We start from the raw sequence: 19,250 nt of genomic DNA, 5'->3' as shown, positions 1-19,250 counted from the left end.
AATGACTTATATAATGATGGGGCGATTTCAAAACAAAGCTCCGACCTGTTATGAATCAGTGTATCGATTCATGATTCGGATCGCGTGTCAAACCGCCAAACTGCTGATGTGACATTGGCGATCCGAATCATGAATCGATACACTGATTCATAACGGTTCGAAGCACATAGAGAAGCAACGGTGGCCAACACAGGACACATATTTCATCGTCTGAGACCGCAGAGAGTAGCTAGCGCTCTGTAGAGCAGTTTGTCCCTTTAGGGCTACTGTAGAAACATGGTGGCGCAAAATGGTTACTTCACTGTAAGGGGACCCACGGGGAATGTAGATAGAAATGGCTCATTGTAAGGTCTAACCCTAACCTTGTGGAAAGCCTTAGAAGAGTTGAAGCTGTTATAACTACATAGGGTTGGCCAACTCCATATTAAACATATAGCCTACTGATTAAGAATGGAATGTCATTAAAGTTAATGTGCATGTAAAGGCAGGCATCCCAAAACTTTTGGCAATATAGTGTATATTGTTATGACAAACATGAGTAGAAAAGTATAAAATATACTTAAAAAAAAATATTTTTCTGCAGCTTCGTACCAAGTGAAGCAGGGAACCTGTGAGGTCGTGGCCATCCACCGGTGCTGTAACAAGAACAAGATCGAGGAACGTTCACAGACCGTCAAGTGCTCCTGTTTCCCAGGTCAGGTGGCCGGCACGACGCGTACTCAGCCATCTTGTGTGGAGGGTAAGCGCTCTTCATGTGTGGATGTTCATTATTTACCTGTTTAACAATACATTTAAAAGGGTAATGAACTGAATTTTTTCATTTTATAATGTTCTCTGAGGTCCACTTATAATGTTACCAAGATTTTTACATCGAAAAACTATTTTCTATCCTGTTTTTGACCCTTTCTTTCAAACACTGTTTTGATGGGCTTGCCGTATTCAAGACTTGGAAGTTATAGCCCACTGCTATGACTGGTAACAGTTTTGCATATTAAAATAAGTAAGTACTTGGAGTTACCACAGTTATAATTGACAAAGGATGACTCGTGTTGTTCCGTGTTGGAATTATATGAATTAATGTACCTTTGTTTGTCACACTGTCGTTCTTATAGGCTATTCATAGTTCATCCTTTTCGATAAAGTGAAAAATGTACAGTATACATGTCATTTACAGTACTGACAAATTACAGAATACTGATCCAAATAACTAGTAATTCCTTTAGTAGAATGTAGTTGTAACACTTGAGTCATTACTATCCAAAACCTTATGAACAAGCTTACAATGATTTCTGTCAATATTAAAGAGTTATAATCATGTTTTTCACTAGTAATTCCTTCTGGAATTAAAGTATTTGGTAATACTTTTAGTCATTAATGGGTTACCATGATATCCACTTTAGAATTAATTATACATTATGCATGTTAATTATGAATCTGTATATAGCATAGACCGTAAAAAAATATGGACGACTCGACATCATCCGTTTCCGCTTGGCAGATTTTAAGCTTTTAGGCGGCCTTGCACGGCGCGGACATCTTGGGACCGAGTCTGCGCAGTAGCGATTTCGGGACCGGAGTTGCGCAGTAGAGCGCAGGAAGTAGAGCAGGAAGTACAAGTCACGATATCAAAAGCCCGCCCACACTCTCGCAGATGCAGAACAATTAATTATGTTGGTGTGAAATAAACAGTTATGGAAATGTAGAAATTAAAGCTAAAGCTCTAATCTGCTCCCAAAAATTTCGAAAAAAGTCTGTTAGTGCCTCAGTGACAACTTCACTCAGAGAAGCCGTCAGTCTCAGCTGTCAATCATGACGTCACATCCCCCGTTTTTATTGCATCAAATAACTAACTCAAACTAAATTTATTTTTAAAACGAACACCTGAAATGAAATCATCGTGATGATAACTGCCTTCAGTGACATAAACTAACTTTGGGGAAAATTTTTTAAAGTGTAATTTTATTATTTAGTTTGCCTCGCGTCCATTAGAAATCACAGAGGGGCGGCTATACTGGGACCGGTCACCGGGGGGCGATCGAGGCGCGAAAGCTTCAGTAAATGAGAGGGAGACTGCAGGCTTGGTATATAGTAATACTGTTCTTCTGGGAGGTATGGAAAAATAGTTACTTATTAGCTAATAGGGAACTACCTCATTCAACTAAGCACTACTTGCTAATTTGTTAATAAGAATTTCCTGTTAGTTAACTCTCTCAGAAGAAAAGGTACAAAAGCTGTCACTGGGGTGGTACCTTTTCAAAAGGTACACTTTTGTTCATTTTTGGTACTAATACATACACTTTATGCACTAATATGTACCTTTAAGGTACCGATATGCACACTTTAGGAGGTACATAAGTGTACCTTTTGAAAAGGTACCGCCCAGTGACAGCTTTTGTATCTTTAACATTTTTTGAATAGTAGTTAGAATGCTAATAGTGTGTTACTCATTTGTTCCTGTGTTAGTCATTAATGAAGGAACAGTATTCTTAAGTGTTACCATATTGGTATAAATGCCCTTTTAACATTTTATAAATAAATGTTAGATCCTTTAACCCTACCCCCAAACCTAAACATATCCATTTAGGATGTAATATTAATTTATGGAGAGAAATGTGTAGGAATTGTGTTTAGTTATACAGAAAAAAACTAACAAGAGTAAACAGTAATTTATTTATCATAAACATGTCAAAAGTGGTGCTAAAAATATTCCAAAATGTCTGATGTGTTTCAGTCGCAGTCCTCTATAGTTTTGTATGAGGTACAGTGCAGAATTTAAGTTATTAATTACTGAAAAATGTTATTGCGATCAACTCCATAAAGGCATGTGCTTTTCATTGAAATCAAATTATCACAGCATGTTACGATAATTATGACGAAGCAGGCGAGAGCCAATGAATGTTTGATATCACTGCCGTAAAATGTGTCGTAAAGCTTCTTGAGGCTGAAATATTTGAATTATGGAGAATGAGATGGGATGAAAAATCATAAGCCAATGCTTTTGCGTTTTAGCGCGAAGGTTTTACGTTTTCCCAGAGAAACTTTGCTTTCGCTCATAAAACCTTTTGCATTCTCCTGAGAAACTCGTAAAACCTTTCTGAGCTCTTTGTAAAGCAAACGTTTTTGAGAGGGAACGCAAAGTTTCTCAGGGGAACGCAAAAGTCATTGACAGATATTTTTTTTTCCATCTCAATTTTTTCTTCTTCATCATTTCCCTTAGGGGCTCTGTACACATAGAAAAATAGGGTGTCAAAATTGTACCTTTAGGGGTACAACAGCTTGTCACTGGGGCAGTACCCTTAAAAGAACCAACGTTGTACCATTTTTGCCACAAAAAGGTTCATAGTAGTACCTTAAGGTACGCATTTGTACTCAAAGGTACTAATATGCACCTTTTAGGAGTAAAACAGGTACAAATATGTTCTTTTAAGGGTACTGCCCCAGCGACAGGCTAAAGGTACAATTTTGACACCCTATTTTTCTGTGTGTAGGATTTGACGTTTACGGTCAAGAATGGCTGAAAATGGAGATTGCTGAATAAAGGCTTGAATTTTGGTCTGTTCGTCACAATCATATGGATTCTAAAGATTTGGATCAATCACAAAATACTAATTCCACATTATACATTACACTCTCATAAAACACAACCGTACACAGTTCCATATTACCACATATTCAGATAGTGTTCTGATCGGCAAAACTATAAAATATTGGACCCATGTACCGCTGGCGGTTTGATGATACAAATTCCTAACGCAGGACAGGCCAGAGACATTTATTAGACAACCGTAACAGGTCGTGATATAAGCAAATTCATATAACTTCTCAAGAGGCTGACTAACAGTCTTTGGCCAAGTAACTAGAAAAACGGCAAACAAGAACAAGCCCATAATAAGCTTAAGCCTAAATAAATCCAAATTTTTGGGGAAATAAGAACAAAATATGGCAAACCGCTGCTCCCTTTATTAACTTTGCAAACTTGATTTATTTATGAGCCAAACACTAACAACAAGCCCAAGAACGCTTATAATAAGTGGGAAAGGCAAGAGTCCTTGTGTTCCGTACTATAATTTAGGAGATTCACTCCTGTATTTAAAAGCGGTTGTCACTCCTGAAACTTTACAGTGTGTATGTAGCCATAGACATAAGAAATATAAAAAAGTAATGTTTAACAAATAATACAATGGCTCAATTCACCTTGGTATTGTCATCTCTCCGATTCTTTAATGTGATCTGCACAGGCTGTTACATTTATATCTGAGATTAATGTCCTGTGACCTCATTTAGCAAAATATTAGGTGTATTTTGATATTATAGCCATTATATGGGTGACAAATGTGGCTACACTTTCCTCCACTCCATCTCTTCTCTATTAGCTAAAGGTTTAGGACAAGAAAGTGCAGTTTGGGTGATGAAGGAGGTTTAAATGTGTCCCTTCGGTCATGCCGTACTCTCTTTAGTTATGAAGGCAAGAGGGCGAATGCTGGCACACATTTTTCTTCTTTGTCTTTTTTGACACTTGAGACAAAAGACCCCAATAGAAAGCAGGGAATGCTTCACCAGGGGAGGTATTCCAATGTTATGACTTTCATGGCTCTCTTTGACTATAGTTCATAATGACAAAAATGGGTTCTATGCACATTTGGTATTTTCCTCAGATGCAAGGCTACAGGACTGGGAATCTGATGTAACTGAAAAAAAAAAAGACTACCAAAAACTTTAAAAAGGATAAAATACATAAACATAGGGACAAATTCACATATTTATTGCTGTTAAGGGACGTTGATTAAATCATTTGAACCAAAGTATCTTTTTATTTTTTTCTTATTTCTTCTTATTAAAATATAATACATATAACAATATATTATCTGTCTTGATTTTTCTAATAATACTGTAAAATATTACAATATTTTATTTAAATTATATAATATTTAATTTATTTATAATATTTAAAATGACAATTTTCTATTGAAACATATTTTAAGTGTACATTTTGGTCACTGCTTACCCAATTTTTTGTCATGTAAAAGTCTGCTAAAATCTGTATAGTCACTTATTATCAATTTGCAAAAAACAACAACAACAGTTGAACAGATAAGTGCTTGACTCTTGCATTGTCAATAAAAGATCTTGACCAAAAATTGATGCACCTCTTGGAAATAAATGTTATTTTTTGTCTTTTTTTCAATTTTTGTTCAAGATCTTGTATTGACAGTGCAAGAGTCCAGCACTGTGGAAATGATTCTACGCTGTATTTTTTTTTTTTTGCTTGTTTTTTGTTGGTTAAACTTAAAAAAGTAAGCCTTAACATTTTGAGTTTATTGAAATAAAAAATTTGAGTTGATACAATGAAGGAAATTTAAAGTTTAAAGAAATGTGTTACTTCAGCACTGGAAAGATGAATATGTATTTAAACTGGGTCATTAATGTAGTAGAAATGTGGAATTATTTTTGAATTTGGTGCCTTCTAGACTGAGAAAAGACAGAAAATGTATTTTTGTCTCATGGGGATGAAAGACTACAATTCCCAGAATGCTTCGCTGCCCTGTGAGGCCATTCCCAAAGCCACCGCTACTAATACTGGATTACAGTGACTGAGTTTGAGTTAAAGAACAGACATTACAATTAAATCCTGAACGTGTGTGTTCAATATAACGATCGAGTTGCCACGTGAGTCTCACACTAACTCAGATTAGGAGTCAGATTACATTTAACTGAGCTGATGAGCTCTCGTGATGAGAGCTGAGGAAATCGCGATCACACTCGCGGCATACATTCACAACGCAAGTTCAGTCTGCCGCACAATCATTTGATTATACTCCAGGGTTTCTAAAGCCATATGCTAATCGCTGAAGTAACCCTTTAATAAAATAGAAACTCAAATATTATTGTATCTGAACCACATAAAAAAATTGATAAATCATGAAAATAGCACTATTTGGCATGTTTCACTTTGTCATTAGAAATAAAACACACACACAATTACCCAATATACATACAAAATCTTTTAATAATATTTGAATAAAGGTTGTCGAATCTCAATTTTTTTTCCAATGTATTAACTCAAAATTTTAATTTCAATGAACTCCAAGGCAACCAGGTAACTTTTTTCTAAATATTTTTTTTTACAGTTTCCACAGAGTCCTCCCAACCATTCTTTTACAGTCTGAGCCTGATGCATGTTAACATTGGCATCCTAAAATATGTTGTTTAATAAATTAAAAGCTATACACTCCATAACATGCTAGAAACATCAAAATTGCATTAATAAACCAACCATTGTCCTTAAGCATTTGCCTATTTAAATCCAAACAACAACTATTTTTTTTGGCCGGTCAGTGTATATTGTTATTACTATTGCTATACGTTTGTAATATTGTATATTTTGTTATTAAATGCAAGTATGTGTATGTTTCTTTTTCGTTTTCTTTTCAAACTATTGGTATACGCACAATGACAGAAAGAGAGTTGGAGAGGCTGTGTGTGTTCTCACATCAGAGGTCATGTTGGCTTTGTGCTATATAAGAGAGAGTCAGTATGATTGACCCGTGTTTTTTTGCAGTGAAGGAGAGAGTGCTGAGGGTCATTTTCCTCTATCAACACTGCTCGATCTCTAGATCCCTCAGGCTATCACTCACCTTCTCCCTCAGGACCACACAGCCCTAGAGAGGGAGGTCACATACTCTCCGCTTCTGCAGCTTCATAAATATCTAATACTCAGCTTACAGTTGGGGAGTAGCTAACTAGAAGTAGTGACACGATTAACTACATTTTTCAGTAGCGTGTCAGTGTCTTAGCAATTGTGTAGCTTTTCCAGAAAGAAGCAATTTTTCCAACAAGTAGTGGTGTAGCATGATAAACTGCTTTATGTCACATTATATGACTTCAATTCAGTGCTAGAGTTCCCATGTGTGTAGCACAAAAATGAAAAAATGTATCAAAGCTGCACAACTTGAACGTTTTTATTAAGAAGAAATGTTCATTAAACAGCAAAATCAGCATGATATCTGAATGATCATGTGACACTGGAGACTGGAGTAATGACTGTAAATAAATAAATAAATTACATTATTAAAATATCTTAAAATAGAAAACAGTCATTTTAAATTGTAATAACATTTCTGAAGGTTACTGTTTTAACTGTATTTATGATCAGATAAATTAAAAGAGGACCCCGACTTTTGAACGATGGTACATTTAGATATTGTTAGCAGCGTTCTAAGGTTACTTTGTACTGTAGCTCATGATTTGGCTGTGATGATTTAACTAGCATGTACGGTAACTTAGCAAGCACATTTTTTGAATGTTCTCATTCAAACATTTAAATCTCAGGGGGTTTTGTCTTGCAAATGTCTCTTTGCACACCATACAGTTTACCTTTAAAAAACAGGTAGTGAGAAATTAATTTAATCTTATTAATACATGCAGTGTACAGTGTGTGTGTGTGTGTGTGTGTGTGTGTGTGTGTGTGTGTGTGTGTGTGTGTGAGAGAGAGAGAGAGAGAGAGAGAGAGAGAGAGAGAGAGAGAGAGAGAGAGAGAGAGAGAGAGAGAGAGAGAGAGAGAGAGAGAGAGAGAGAGAGAGAGAGAGAGAGAGAGAGAGAGAGAGAGAGAGAGAGAGAGAGAGAGAGAGATGGTATGATTAATTGTGATGTTCCTGTTATAAATTACAGGGGAATGTTTGATTGCATATGCTGTATTAGATTTGTTTTGTGTTGTTTCTCTGTTTGTCCATTAGAGGGCACTTTACCCATTCACATATTGTTAAAGCATCAGTGAAAAGACACAGAGCAGCCTTAGAAGAGCTGAAAGAAACCTCATTGAAACCTTCAGAGGATGAGACTTGAACTACACCTTCTTATGGCAAATGAACTAGGATCAAAATTCGATCAATGATGTACTGAGAACGTGGACTTTAAATCTCATTCAATGAGAATGTAATAAATTAGGGATTAAATATCTCTGCCGTCTGATGTATTGGTCCTTTGGTACTCTGTTCTGGCTGGGACCGTATCTCTAGTCACTCCCCTGTGAGCTCTTGAGTCTCTGCAGGCCTCTGTCGACCTGACCATTAAAATCTCATTAGAAGCAGCGATGAGAAGGTGGTGAGAGATTCCCTTTTGGGCGCTCTGTGGGGAGATCTGCTTTACTCTGCATGAGGGCCTCTCTTTCTGCCCTGTGTGCCCGGGATTTCTGTTCTGCTTTGGGGCTTGAGGCGAGCCCCTTCTGAGCCTCTGCCATCTGTGATTTGGGTATCAGTGCTCAGCCACACATCCAGGAACTTCAAGGCTCTTTCCAAGTCCAGCAGCTATAGACATTTGTCTACAGAAAGCTCAATGATTCAAACATAAGCCCAGGTTGATTCTGTGATGAAGCCAGACTGGCTAAACATTACTTATTTCACAGATACTACCCAAACAAATAAACTAATTACATGAAATAACACTTTTTTTAATGAATAGAGTGATATACATGAAATTAGCACATATGTGTTAAAAGCTGATTGCCAGTGATGGCCATATATATAATGATTAGAACGATAGATGGATGGATGGATGGATGGATGGATGGATGGATGGACGGACGGACGGATGGATGGATGGATGGATGGATGGATAGATAGATAGATAGATAGATAGATAGATAGATAGATAGATAGATAGATAGATAGATAGATAGATAGATAGATAGATAGATAGATAGATAGATAGATAGATAGATAGATAGATAGAACTGATTAAAAAGAGATCTAACAAAACTAGCTTAGTGTCATTATTCAAGCAGTTTGGTCAGAAAAATTTTTTTTTCATCAATTCAACCAATAAAATCTCCTCTAACATAATTGCTTTCAGGAGTTTTTTTGTACGCTATAATTTCCTGCATTGATTTCATCTGCTATTGCTGCGTCCTTGTATAAACATCGGTTTAAACGGTGATGGGTTTCACCAGTGTCTGCACAGAATAGATTAGAAACATGTAAAAGGGAAGGACATATCTTATGTGTCATTTACACCCAGCATGTCCCTTATTCCATATCTTGTGCCAATGTAAGGCTGAAGTTACATTTATGCAGTGGCAGATGTGAAGAAAACCCACGGTGACTTTCTTGATGCACAGCGAGCCGGGTGTCGGATTCGTGAGCTGGAATGCCTGCTGTTTAATAAATAGGTCGTTGGGGTCAGGTGTGTTTCCTGCGCTTCTCTTCTGGCATATCCTTAAGGAGACAAATGTGCTGTTAGCCTGCGGAGACTGATACTGAATTAATATACTGCATTAATGTGTGTCAAAGGCAGAATCTGTAGCTAAGCTGATAGTGTTGTAAATTAGGTCATTTCAAGCTTTGTGCTGCGGAGACAGAGTGCTGGGTAATCTAATAGACGGGTATAAATGGATTTGGATTGATACTAGGGAGTTTTGAGTCTCTGGCGCATAAACCATGTGAGGTGTGTTATCTAGTTGGAATGCACACAGATTGATATACATTATTGTTTAGCAGTCCCATTAATCTCAGGTACTGCAAAATTCACGTTTGTGTTGTGCAAATGTGCGTCTTTGTGAACTTTTTTGTGTACTCGCATTCAATGCATACATTTATTGTAACTTTGATTAATTTTGACAGCTTGTAAGCTTGATTAATTCAAAACCTGCTGAATTCTGGAAACACGAAACATAATTAAATTAGAAGTGTGTAGTTTCTGTTTGCATTTTAGCATGGGTTAGCATTTCAGCCCTTCAAGTTCCATCGTGCTAGCCTGACAAGCCAGACCCACATCAAGATGTTTGGTCTGGAAACTCACCATTGACACGGCTCAATCCGAGGGGCGGGATAAACGGTTTTCTTTCAAACTCCCTCTGCACGGCGTGCACACAATTGGATAGCGCTACAACCAACCAGAGCAATGAAGGTGAAGCAGAGCTCGTTGACAGATTAAACTTTCACACATCTTTAGATTAAACACATCTTCCCTTTTTAAGAATGACTTCAGTGCCGTTATTTGTTCTTTTCTCAGAGAAAAGCTTAACTCCAAGTCTTCCAGAGTCGCGGTTAAAGCTGATTCGAAAGACCACCTTTTCGCCAGTTTCTGTGTTTAGAAGCACGCAAGCGCAACTCTGCCATCATTATGTTAAGCCCCGCCCACCGACTCTATACACGATGTGATTGGCCCATCCAGAGTTTGCCGTTTAAAGCTCAGAAGTGTATTGAGAGTTGCTAGACGACACTCGCGGCAAATTAGATTTGCTGCCGCTACGGTGCGTCTAGATTTCTAGGCTACCATTGTGCTGAAGTCAGTGGGTTTTTTGAACGGGTTTTTGGTTGAATGCATGAAATAAGGTCTGTGGTTGACAGAAGCTTTCTATTCTACTTCTTGTGATTTTTTTTAAGCTTTTGTCTGCGGTTGCTAACAAGTAGCTAACAGGTAAACTCATCTACTCACTGGTCTGCTTTTACAGCCTCGTTGTGTAAAGGTATAATTGTGCTCTTGCAGACTATTCCAACTCAAACTATCAAGGGAATTAAATAAAAGTCTAAAAACAGTTGTCAGAAGCTTATTAGTAGTGACGGTAAAGTCATGCTGTTGTGGTATTGGGGAGAGCGGGGAAAATCCTAAAACTTTGTGACTTTCTCAGTTTGCGTAAATCCACTTGGGGTTCAGTGTATTTTTTACCACATTAATTTCACACGTCTTGTACAATTATGTGTATTTTTTTCCCATTAATACAGTGTGTACTTTTTTTTCTTGAAATACCCTGAAAGAATGGAAGTGAAAAGTGAGATGTGATGGGCACATTGTAAAATGAGCATGTGACAGCTCAAATTTGATCTGATCTTAAAAAAAGAAAAGAAAAACTAAAATATTTTGTCAATACAATACAATATCAACTTTTTCATATAAAATAATGGCTTTTTTAATAATTTAAAGCTACACTGTGTAACTTTTTTAGTTTATTCTTAGCTAAAAACACTTGTTGCCCCTCCATCTTGAAAGTACATTAGCCAAAGAGGGACATACCCGTAAATTCAAGCTTTGCTTTTCGCGCTTTAACACTCGATGGCAGTCATGAACGAGGTCGACCTGGAAGCCATGTTAATCTTGGACTAAATCGGCCACCGTAGGAGTTAAAATGAAATCGGAATTGAGAGGAACAGAAACTAATATTCACTGGATGGTCATATACCTTTACACCGCTAGATGGGGGAAAATATCACACAGCGTAGCTTTAAAATAAACAAATTGTATAATTTTGACAATAAATACACCACAAAATAGCCATACATTATAGTTAAAAACATTATAATAATGAATCATTTTGGAACATTGACTCATTGACTCATTAATCACCTTCTTCTTATGTTTTCTCATTAGAATTCTTTAAGGTATAGGTTAGAATATAAGAGCATGTTTCTAATAGGGGCTCATTACAATGCACCCCACCTGCGCAACTGGGATTTAAACCTAGCTAGAGTCTTTTGCTGTTAAGATCAGCGTTAAAGAAAAATCGTTATTGTTTTTTATCTTTAATCTTTAACAATACACCAAGTTTCGTGACGCTGGCATGTGTGGAAAGTTTTAAACCATGTATGCTACAGCTAGTCCCACGTTAAGTTGTGCCCTGCTCACCTATTTATAGCCTACACTTTTTAACCTTTGCCTATTGTATTTAGGCTTAAAAATTCATAAAAGTTACGTATGTACATGTAAGAATCATGAGCTTATTTTTTGCAATAATTTAAAAATCCTTTTTTTCCCCTAGGGAAGTTGGGTGATGCTAACTTTTGGATTGGTCTTCAAAAACATGTCATCACCGCAGCAATGATGATGGTTTTCAAAGAAGTTTCTCGAAATACGTTTTTTGACCACTGGTTGCCCCGCCCCAAATGAACACCATTGATAGACATAAAAAGAACAATGTTTTGATAGTTTTGATGTTCGAATCAATTTACAAATGGCTTATAGTTGACTAAAGATATGCAAATTTATTTTGTAAAATGTTAAATTTTAAGCACACATATGGTAGATGTTGAAATGCCAATAAACTGATTGTTTTTCTGCTATCTCACACTGTCACATATGCGTCATATTGACAAGAAAATAAGACACTTTCTCAAGATGTTCATCCCATCTTGCTTGCCGCTTTTCTCTCTTGCCAATTTTTCCAATCTGTCCCTCTTTCTCTCCCCCCTCCCGCCAACATTCCTTGCAGACATCGTTTCCTGCAGTTTTCTCAGCCACCACATGATGTCAGTTGTCAGACACATTTTAGACACTTTATACCTCAGAAATGGGGGTAGCAAAAAAAAAAAAAGTTTCTCACATTTGTAGCAATGACACTATCTAAATCCAACAAGGCGCTATACAGGAAATCAAAGCTTAAATTAGTGCCTTCATATCCTGAGATAGGCCTTTCATGACTAGAAATAGAAGGACCATCAGTGGCTTGCAGTTGTCCCTGGCACTTCAGCACTAAAAGCGAGAAAAATCCTTCCAAGTACGTGGGCTTTGGTCAAATTCCATCCAGTTAAATTACTAAATGGTGGAGTGAGAGATTTGGTGAGGAAAAGCTGAAAAGAGGTTCAGACAAAAGTGTCCACAATGGCAAACCTAAAGCCATTTAACTTTTGAAAAGCTTTAGCAGCTGAGCTGGCCTTTTTGTTGGGGGAAGTTTCAAACCCTCAGTCCAAAACATCTGCTCTATGTGCTATAAAATAATTTTCATCAGAGTCTTCAAAGACTTTTTCTTTTTTTACAAAGGGTCAGTTTGAGGTTTATATTCTTAAGATCTCAACAAGATTTTTATTTTTTTATTTTTCAAAGAAGTAAGGCTGCATTTATTTGATTATTCTTTAAACTAGAACTAGACTGAACTATTCTTTAAAGAATAGAAAGGTAACAAGAAAAAACATTTATTTGAAACATAAATATTTTGTCATAATCAATTTAATGCATTCTTATAAAATAACAGTATTCATTTATTTTAAAAAGCACTGAACAGTATACAGTGGGGCAAAAAAGCATTTAGTCAGCAACCAATTGTGCAAGTTCTCCCACTTAAAAAGATGAGAGAGGCTTGTAATTTTCATCATAGGTACACTTCAACTATGAGAGAACAAATTTATTTGCAAATTATATAGTATTTGGTCAATAACAAAAGTAAATCTCAATTCTTTGTTATATACCTTTTGTTGGCAATGACAGAGGTCAGATGTTTTCTGTAAATCACCACAAGGTTTTTACACAGTGTCGCTGGTAGTTTGGCCCATTCCTCCATGCAGATCTCCTCAAGAGTGATGTTTTGGGGTTGTTGCTGGGCAACACAGATTTTTTTAACTCCCTCCAAAGATTTTCTATGGGTTTGAGATCTGGAGACTGGCTAGGCCACTCCAGGACCTTGAAATGGTTTTTACGAAGCCACTCCTTTATTGCCCGGGCAGTGTGTTTGGGATCATTGCCATGCTGAAAGACCCAGACACATTTCAACTTCCTTGCCCTTGCTGATGGAAGGAGGTTTTTACTCAAAATCTCACAATACATGGCCCCATTCATTCTTTCCTTTACACAGATCAGTCATCCTGGTCCCTTTGCAGAAAAATAGCCCAAAGCATGATGTTTCCACCCCCATGCTTCACAGTAAGTATTGTGGAACTCACCATTCTTTCTCCTCCAAGCACGACAAGTAGAGCTTTTACCAACAAGTTCTGTTTTGGTTTCATCTGACCATGTGACATTCTCCCAATCCTCTTCTGGATCATCCAAATGCTCCTTAGCAAACTTCAGACAGGCCTGGACATGTACTGGGTTAAGCCACACGTCTGGCACTGCAGGATTTGAGTACCTGGTGGCGTAGTTTGTTACGGATGCTAGCCTTTGTTACTTTGGTCCCAGCTCTCTGCAGGATTTTTGCCCACCATTCTTGTGATCATTCTGACCCCACGGGGTCAGATCTTGTGGGGATCAAGGGAGATTATTAGTGGTCTTGTTTGTCTTCCATTTTCTTAGAAATACTCCCACAGTTGATTTCTTCACACCAAGCTCCTTACCTATTGCAGATTCAGTCTTCCCAGCCGGATGCAGGTCTCTAAATTTTATTTCTAGTGTCCTTTGACAGCTCTTTGGTCTTGGCCATAGTGGAGTCTGCAGTCTGACTGTTTGAGGTTGTGGACAGGTGTCTTTTATACTGATAACGAGCTTAAGCATGCGCCATTAATACAGTTCATGAGTGGAGGAGCCTCTTAAAGAAGAAGTTACAGGTCTGTGAGAGTCCCAAATCTTGCGTTTTTTTTGTAGGTAACCAAATACTTAATTCAAAACATGCAATATTGATATAGTGTTAATTAAAGGTGAATTGTTTAAATTTTAGCAGCATCTAATGGTGAGGTTGTGAATTGAAACAGGCCACCGATCACCCCTCTCTTTGGAAGCACATAGAGAAGCTATGGTCGACACAGGACAAAGATGTCGTCGTCTGCGCAGAAAGTAGCTAGCGCTCTGTAAAGCAGTTTGTCCGTTATAAGGGCTACTGTAGAAACATGGTGGTGCAAAATGGTGACTTCACTGTTATGGGACTTGCGGGGTATGTAGATAGAAATGGCTCATTCTAAGTAATTAAAAACATAATGGTACATTATGTAAGGTCTTAATGCACAACTGAAAACATACTTATGTATATTATATTGCATTTCTGTCAATAGATCCTCATAAATATTACACACTGCACCTTTAAGGGTGTGACGATATATTGCGATAATGGTAATATTTAAAATGATTTGTACACATATGATAATATGACACGTAAACAGTGTTGGGTAGTAACTGATTACTTGTAATCTGGATTACGTTATCAGATTCCAAAAATGAAGTACTTGCAATTAGATTATATTACATTTTAAAATAATCAAATAATAATAAACTTTTTTATTGATTACATGATTACATGTTATTCTCACAATGGCAGTCAAATATCCCTAATTCATTGATTACTCAACATTGCAATATTGCATATCTACTCAACTTCTCTCTCTAATCAACTTCTGATTAACATGGATTATTTTATTTGTATTTTAATTGGGGAATGCTATTTCATGGATTTGGGTTCCAAATGGGGATAAAAGAAAACAGGTTAAAGTAGTAGTTGTTTATGTAATGCTTATTTATAATACTGTTGAACCTGACAGCATTTTCTCTTTCCTGGATATTTGTTTGGCAGTCAAAGTCAGAGAAAGCTAGATTCTCAATTGTATAAAATGGTGTGTTTTCTATAGATATCGTCATATATTGTTACTGTGAATTCTTTTGGCCACTAAAACCGTGGTGTGAAAAATCTAAAATCTTGACAGCCCTAGTCATGATAAAAGAAAGAGGTGTGTTTTATGTGAATTTAAAGCATCCACAAGAAGCAGACACCCATGAACAAAATTTATCATAACAAGTTTTTGGATGCTAACTCAAATAATACACTCCTTGTTGAGTGCATGTTTATTTAGTCTCACGCCACGCTCACGCAGACAAATTATGGAGAGCTCTCGACTGTAATGAAAACATCCTTTCATAAGGTTGCCATTATATCTAATAATGGCCACATTAATGCTAATTATGCACCCACCAATTCTCTGAACCACTGCAATCAGACATTACAATGTGGGCTTCACACAGATGGAGACACACACACAGACACACGCACGCGCACGCGCACACACACACACCAACACACACACACACACACACACCAACACACGCACACACACACGCACGCAGGCACACATGCTGTATGAACCCCTGCTTTCATGTTCTCTTTCTGTGTAAGGCGTTTACTCACGATGCTTGAGAGGATTTGCGTGTGTTCTTTTGCATAATTCCATTTAAAGCTCATTTTCGCTGTGTATATCCTCTCTCTTCCTATTGTTGAGGACAATGGGCTACTGAGCGTCTCTCTTATGGGCGCACTCATTTCAATGAGCCTCATTTGAACAGGCTATTGATTGGCTTCTCAGAACTGAATGTGGAGTGAACTGGGCTTGGAAGTGACACGGGAGAGCTTGGAGTGCTCAGAGGATGTGAAAAGCAGAGTAGCAAGGACGTTTTCATTTGGTTGCTAGGATCTCTTTTTTTATCTCGGTTTGATACAAATATTAATACTAAAAGTAATTTGTGTAATTCTAAACGTTACACTTGTAAAGACAGGGTTTCACAAACTTTCTTTTTAACTCCAAGGCCCCCCATTGTCTACAATATTAGTAAAAAACATTATATATTTATATAACTTATATATTAATTTGGGGTTTTACTGGATAATAATTTTTAACAATAATTTTATTAATTTTTTCAAATAATTATTATTCACATAAAGTATATTTCAGAGCTTAACATAACTAGAAAAATGTGTATACATACATTATAAAAATGCCCTTTCCAGGTCTAGAAAACATATTTAAAATGAGACGTTGTCATATAGGTAAAAAAAAAAAACGTTGTTGATGGGGTGAATTAAAATAAGAAATACCTTAATTGTTAGTTATTTTAATGCTTGTTTTGTCTTATTTTAAATAATTTTAAGTCATCTTGAAGCCCCCTAGAACCACTGTCCTAAAATATTTTGGCCTACTTAACATACCACCTGAGATTTTAAAGTTAATATTTCAGTAATTTAACACATTTGCATATTAATGGTTCTCTGGTGTTGGTTAATGGTCACATGAGATACAGATACACATGAAATATGTACTCCTTTTTAATGTTTTTTTTATTTTTTATTTTAAAGTTATAAATGTTTTATTTGACTTTTTTTCTTTTCTTATTTGCTTTCTATCAACTCAACCTCCCTGCAGTCCTTTTGCAACCCCCTTTTTGGGAAACCCTTTTTAAGGACAACATTTGTAAATTGATTTGATCTAAATTAAGAAAATTATAGTTATTTCTTGACCTTTTTTATGTATTTTTATCTATATTTGATGAGGAAGTTGAAGAGGTGTGTATTAGTCATAGTCGTTATATTTGGCAGTGCAGTTCAAACCTTTACTGGAAATAAATTAAAAGGATAGTTCACCCAAAAAAGAAAATTCTGCCATCATTTAGTCATGCTGAAGTTGTTCCAAACCTGTATATTTCTTTGTTCTGCTGAACACAAATGGAAGATATTTAGAAGAATGTTTGTAACTAAGCAGATCTCAGCAGTCATTGACAACCATAGTGGGGAAAAAGTACTATGGTAGTCAATCGCTGCCGAGAGCTGCTTGCATTCTTCCAAATATCTTCCTTTATGTTCAACAGAATAAAGAAATTCATAGAGGTGTGGAACAACCTGAGGGTGAGTAAATGACAGAATTTTCATTTTTGGGTAAACTATCCCTTTGAGGCTGTTTACAACAAGGACCATAACTACAGTATAATGACATTTTTAATAATAATTTTAGATCTATGAGAACAGCAGAGTCCACAAAACAACTATAACGATAACAACACAGGAATGATATTGCTGAAATCACTTTCAGAAGGATTTCTCTCATGCTTATAATGAACAGAATGCTACTGTCCTTTGTTGTGGATGCTAATACATTGTTATATTTATCTTTATAGTTATCGTTCTTCATGCAAACAGGCCTTTATTTCATCTGATGCAATTAGGAATGTAATTTCATAATTTTTATTTGTTTACATTTAGTCACGTTTTATTACATTTAAAATGTTCTCTTTGTTCACTGGATTGAAAAAATTGTCAAAATGAAGGAAAATTGATGTTCAATGATACATTAGGCAGAGAGAAATCTATAATTTTCCCAATCTCTCTTACAGCTTCCATCGTGCTGCAGAAGTGGTGGTGCCAAATGCACCCATGTTTGGACGGCGAGGAGTGTAAAGTTCTTCCAGACCTGACTGGTTGGTCCTGCAGCACCGGTAACAAAGTCAAAACCACCAAGGTGAATGAGCCAGAGTTGTATTTTGCTGATGTGGATTATTCGGGCCCTTGAGGAAATCAGAACCACACTGATTAAAGGGATAGTTCACCCAAAAATACAAATTCTATCATTATTAACTCATTTCATTCCAATCACATTAGACTTTGTTTAATTTTTAAAACACAAATTACGATATTTGTAATGAAACCTTAAAGGTTTTTGTCCCTCTATTGAAAATCTAGGAAACCAAAACTTTGAAGATCCGAAAACGGTCATAAAGGTATCATAAAATGAATCCATATGAATCAAGTGAAGAAGTGAAGAGCTCCAATTACTTTGATGAATTTAATCTTTTATTTATAAACACACATACATTGAGAACATTACATAAACACAAAAGCTTGTGCATGCGTCACACACTACAACAAACCACATTACATGTATGATTCCTGGACAAAAAAACACTACACTGTAAAAATATTCAGGTCTCCAACTGAAACTTTCCTAGTGACTGATCACATCTAATTATTTTTGTTGGTTAAATTGAATTTCTGTGAATTAAATTGCATCAATTCACAGAAATTCAATTTGGCCAACGGAAAAATTTAGATGTGATCAGTCACTAGAACATTTTTAACTGGAGACCTGATTTTTTAACAATGTATTGTTGATCAATACTGCGATTTAAATTTCAATCATGATTTTGAAACAATTTTGAATTTTTTTTCCTTACACCCATGCTTGCCTAATTTTTTTTAAAAAGCCAGCTTTATATGCGGTATTTGTGGGCACCATATCTTTGCATAGGCCATTTCTTTATGCGCTAGATTGACGTATTTAACTGATGCGCTCACATCTCACGTCTTTTACAGCATCTCGCATATCACAAGCCATTCTTTATGGCGCTCAAGGTAAAAATAGTTCAGCTTTTAAAAAAACACGTCTCTAGACCTTTTGTGTGAATGAGATTGTGATTTTATTATGATTTTGATTAAATTCACAGTCCTACGCCCTGGACTTTCAGTGGAGGGAAAGAAATCTCTCAGGTTCCATTGAAAATATTTCAAAGATTAACTAATGTCTTGGTTTGGAATGACATGAGGGTGAGTAAATGATGACAGAATTTTAATTTTTGGGCAAACTATCTATTTCAAGCCAGGTTACAGTCTAACACGTGCAGACTCAGGTTGGCACTGAACGTGTCTTTTGCCCATGGTAAGAGAGGCATCTGAGAACTGTTTGTTGCCATAAAAATACATTTTAAACAGACCTTTCTAAGAGCTACTATATATGCCATCAAAACCCTCCGCGGCAGTATTCTCAGAAGGCATTTCTTTGAGGAGTCCTTCTCATAAAGCTTTTTTT

The 19,250-nt window shown here is 36.5% G+C and overlaps 1 protein-coding gene across 1 annotated transcript in view; it reads left to right on the top strand.

The window, feature by feature from the left end:
* The window catches only part of tafa4b (TAFA chemokine like family member 4b), an 85,170-nt gene that overhangs the window by 39,580 nt on the left and 26,340 nt on the right, over positions 1-19,250 (top strand). Inside the window, exons 4-5 of the mRNA XM_067431190.1 lie at positions 584-739; positions 17,782-17,906. Of these exons, the coding sequence (XP_067287291.1) occupies positions 584-739; positions 17,782-17,906 (281 nt within the window). The remainder of the gene's footprint in view (positions 1-583; positions 740-17,781; positions 17,907-19,250) is intronic.

This window comes from Pseudorasbora parva, chromosome 22, assembly GCF_024679245.1.
Source record: "Pseudorasbora parva isolate DD20220531a chromosome 22, ASM2467924v1, whole genome shotgun sequence".
Classification (NCBI taxonomy): Eukaryota; Metazoa; Chordata; class Actinopteri; order Cypriniformes; family Gobionidae; genus Pseudorasbora; species Pseudorasbora parva.
Note: the sequence above shows the minus strand (reverse complement) of the source record. Positions and strands in the feature narration are given on the sequence as shown.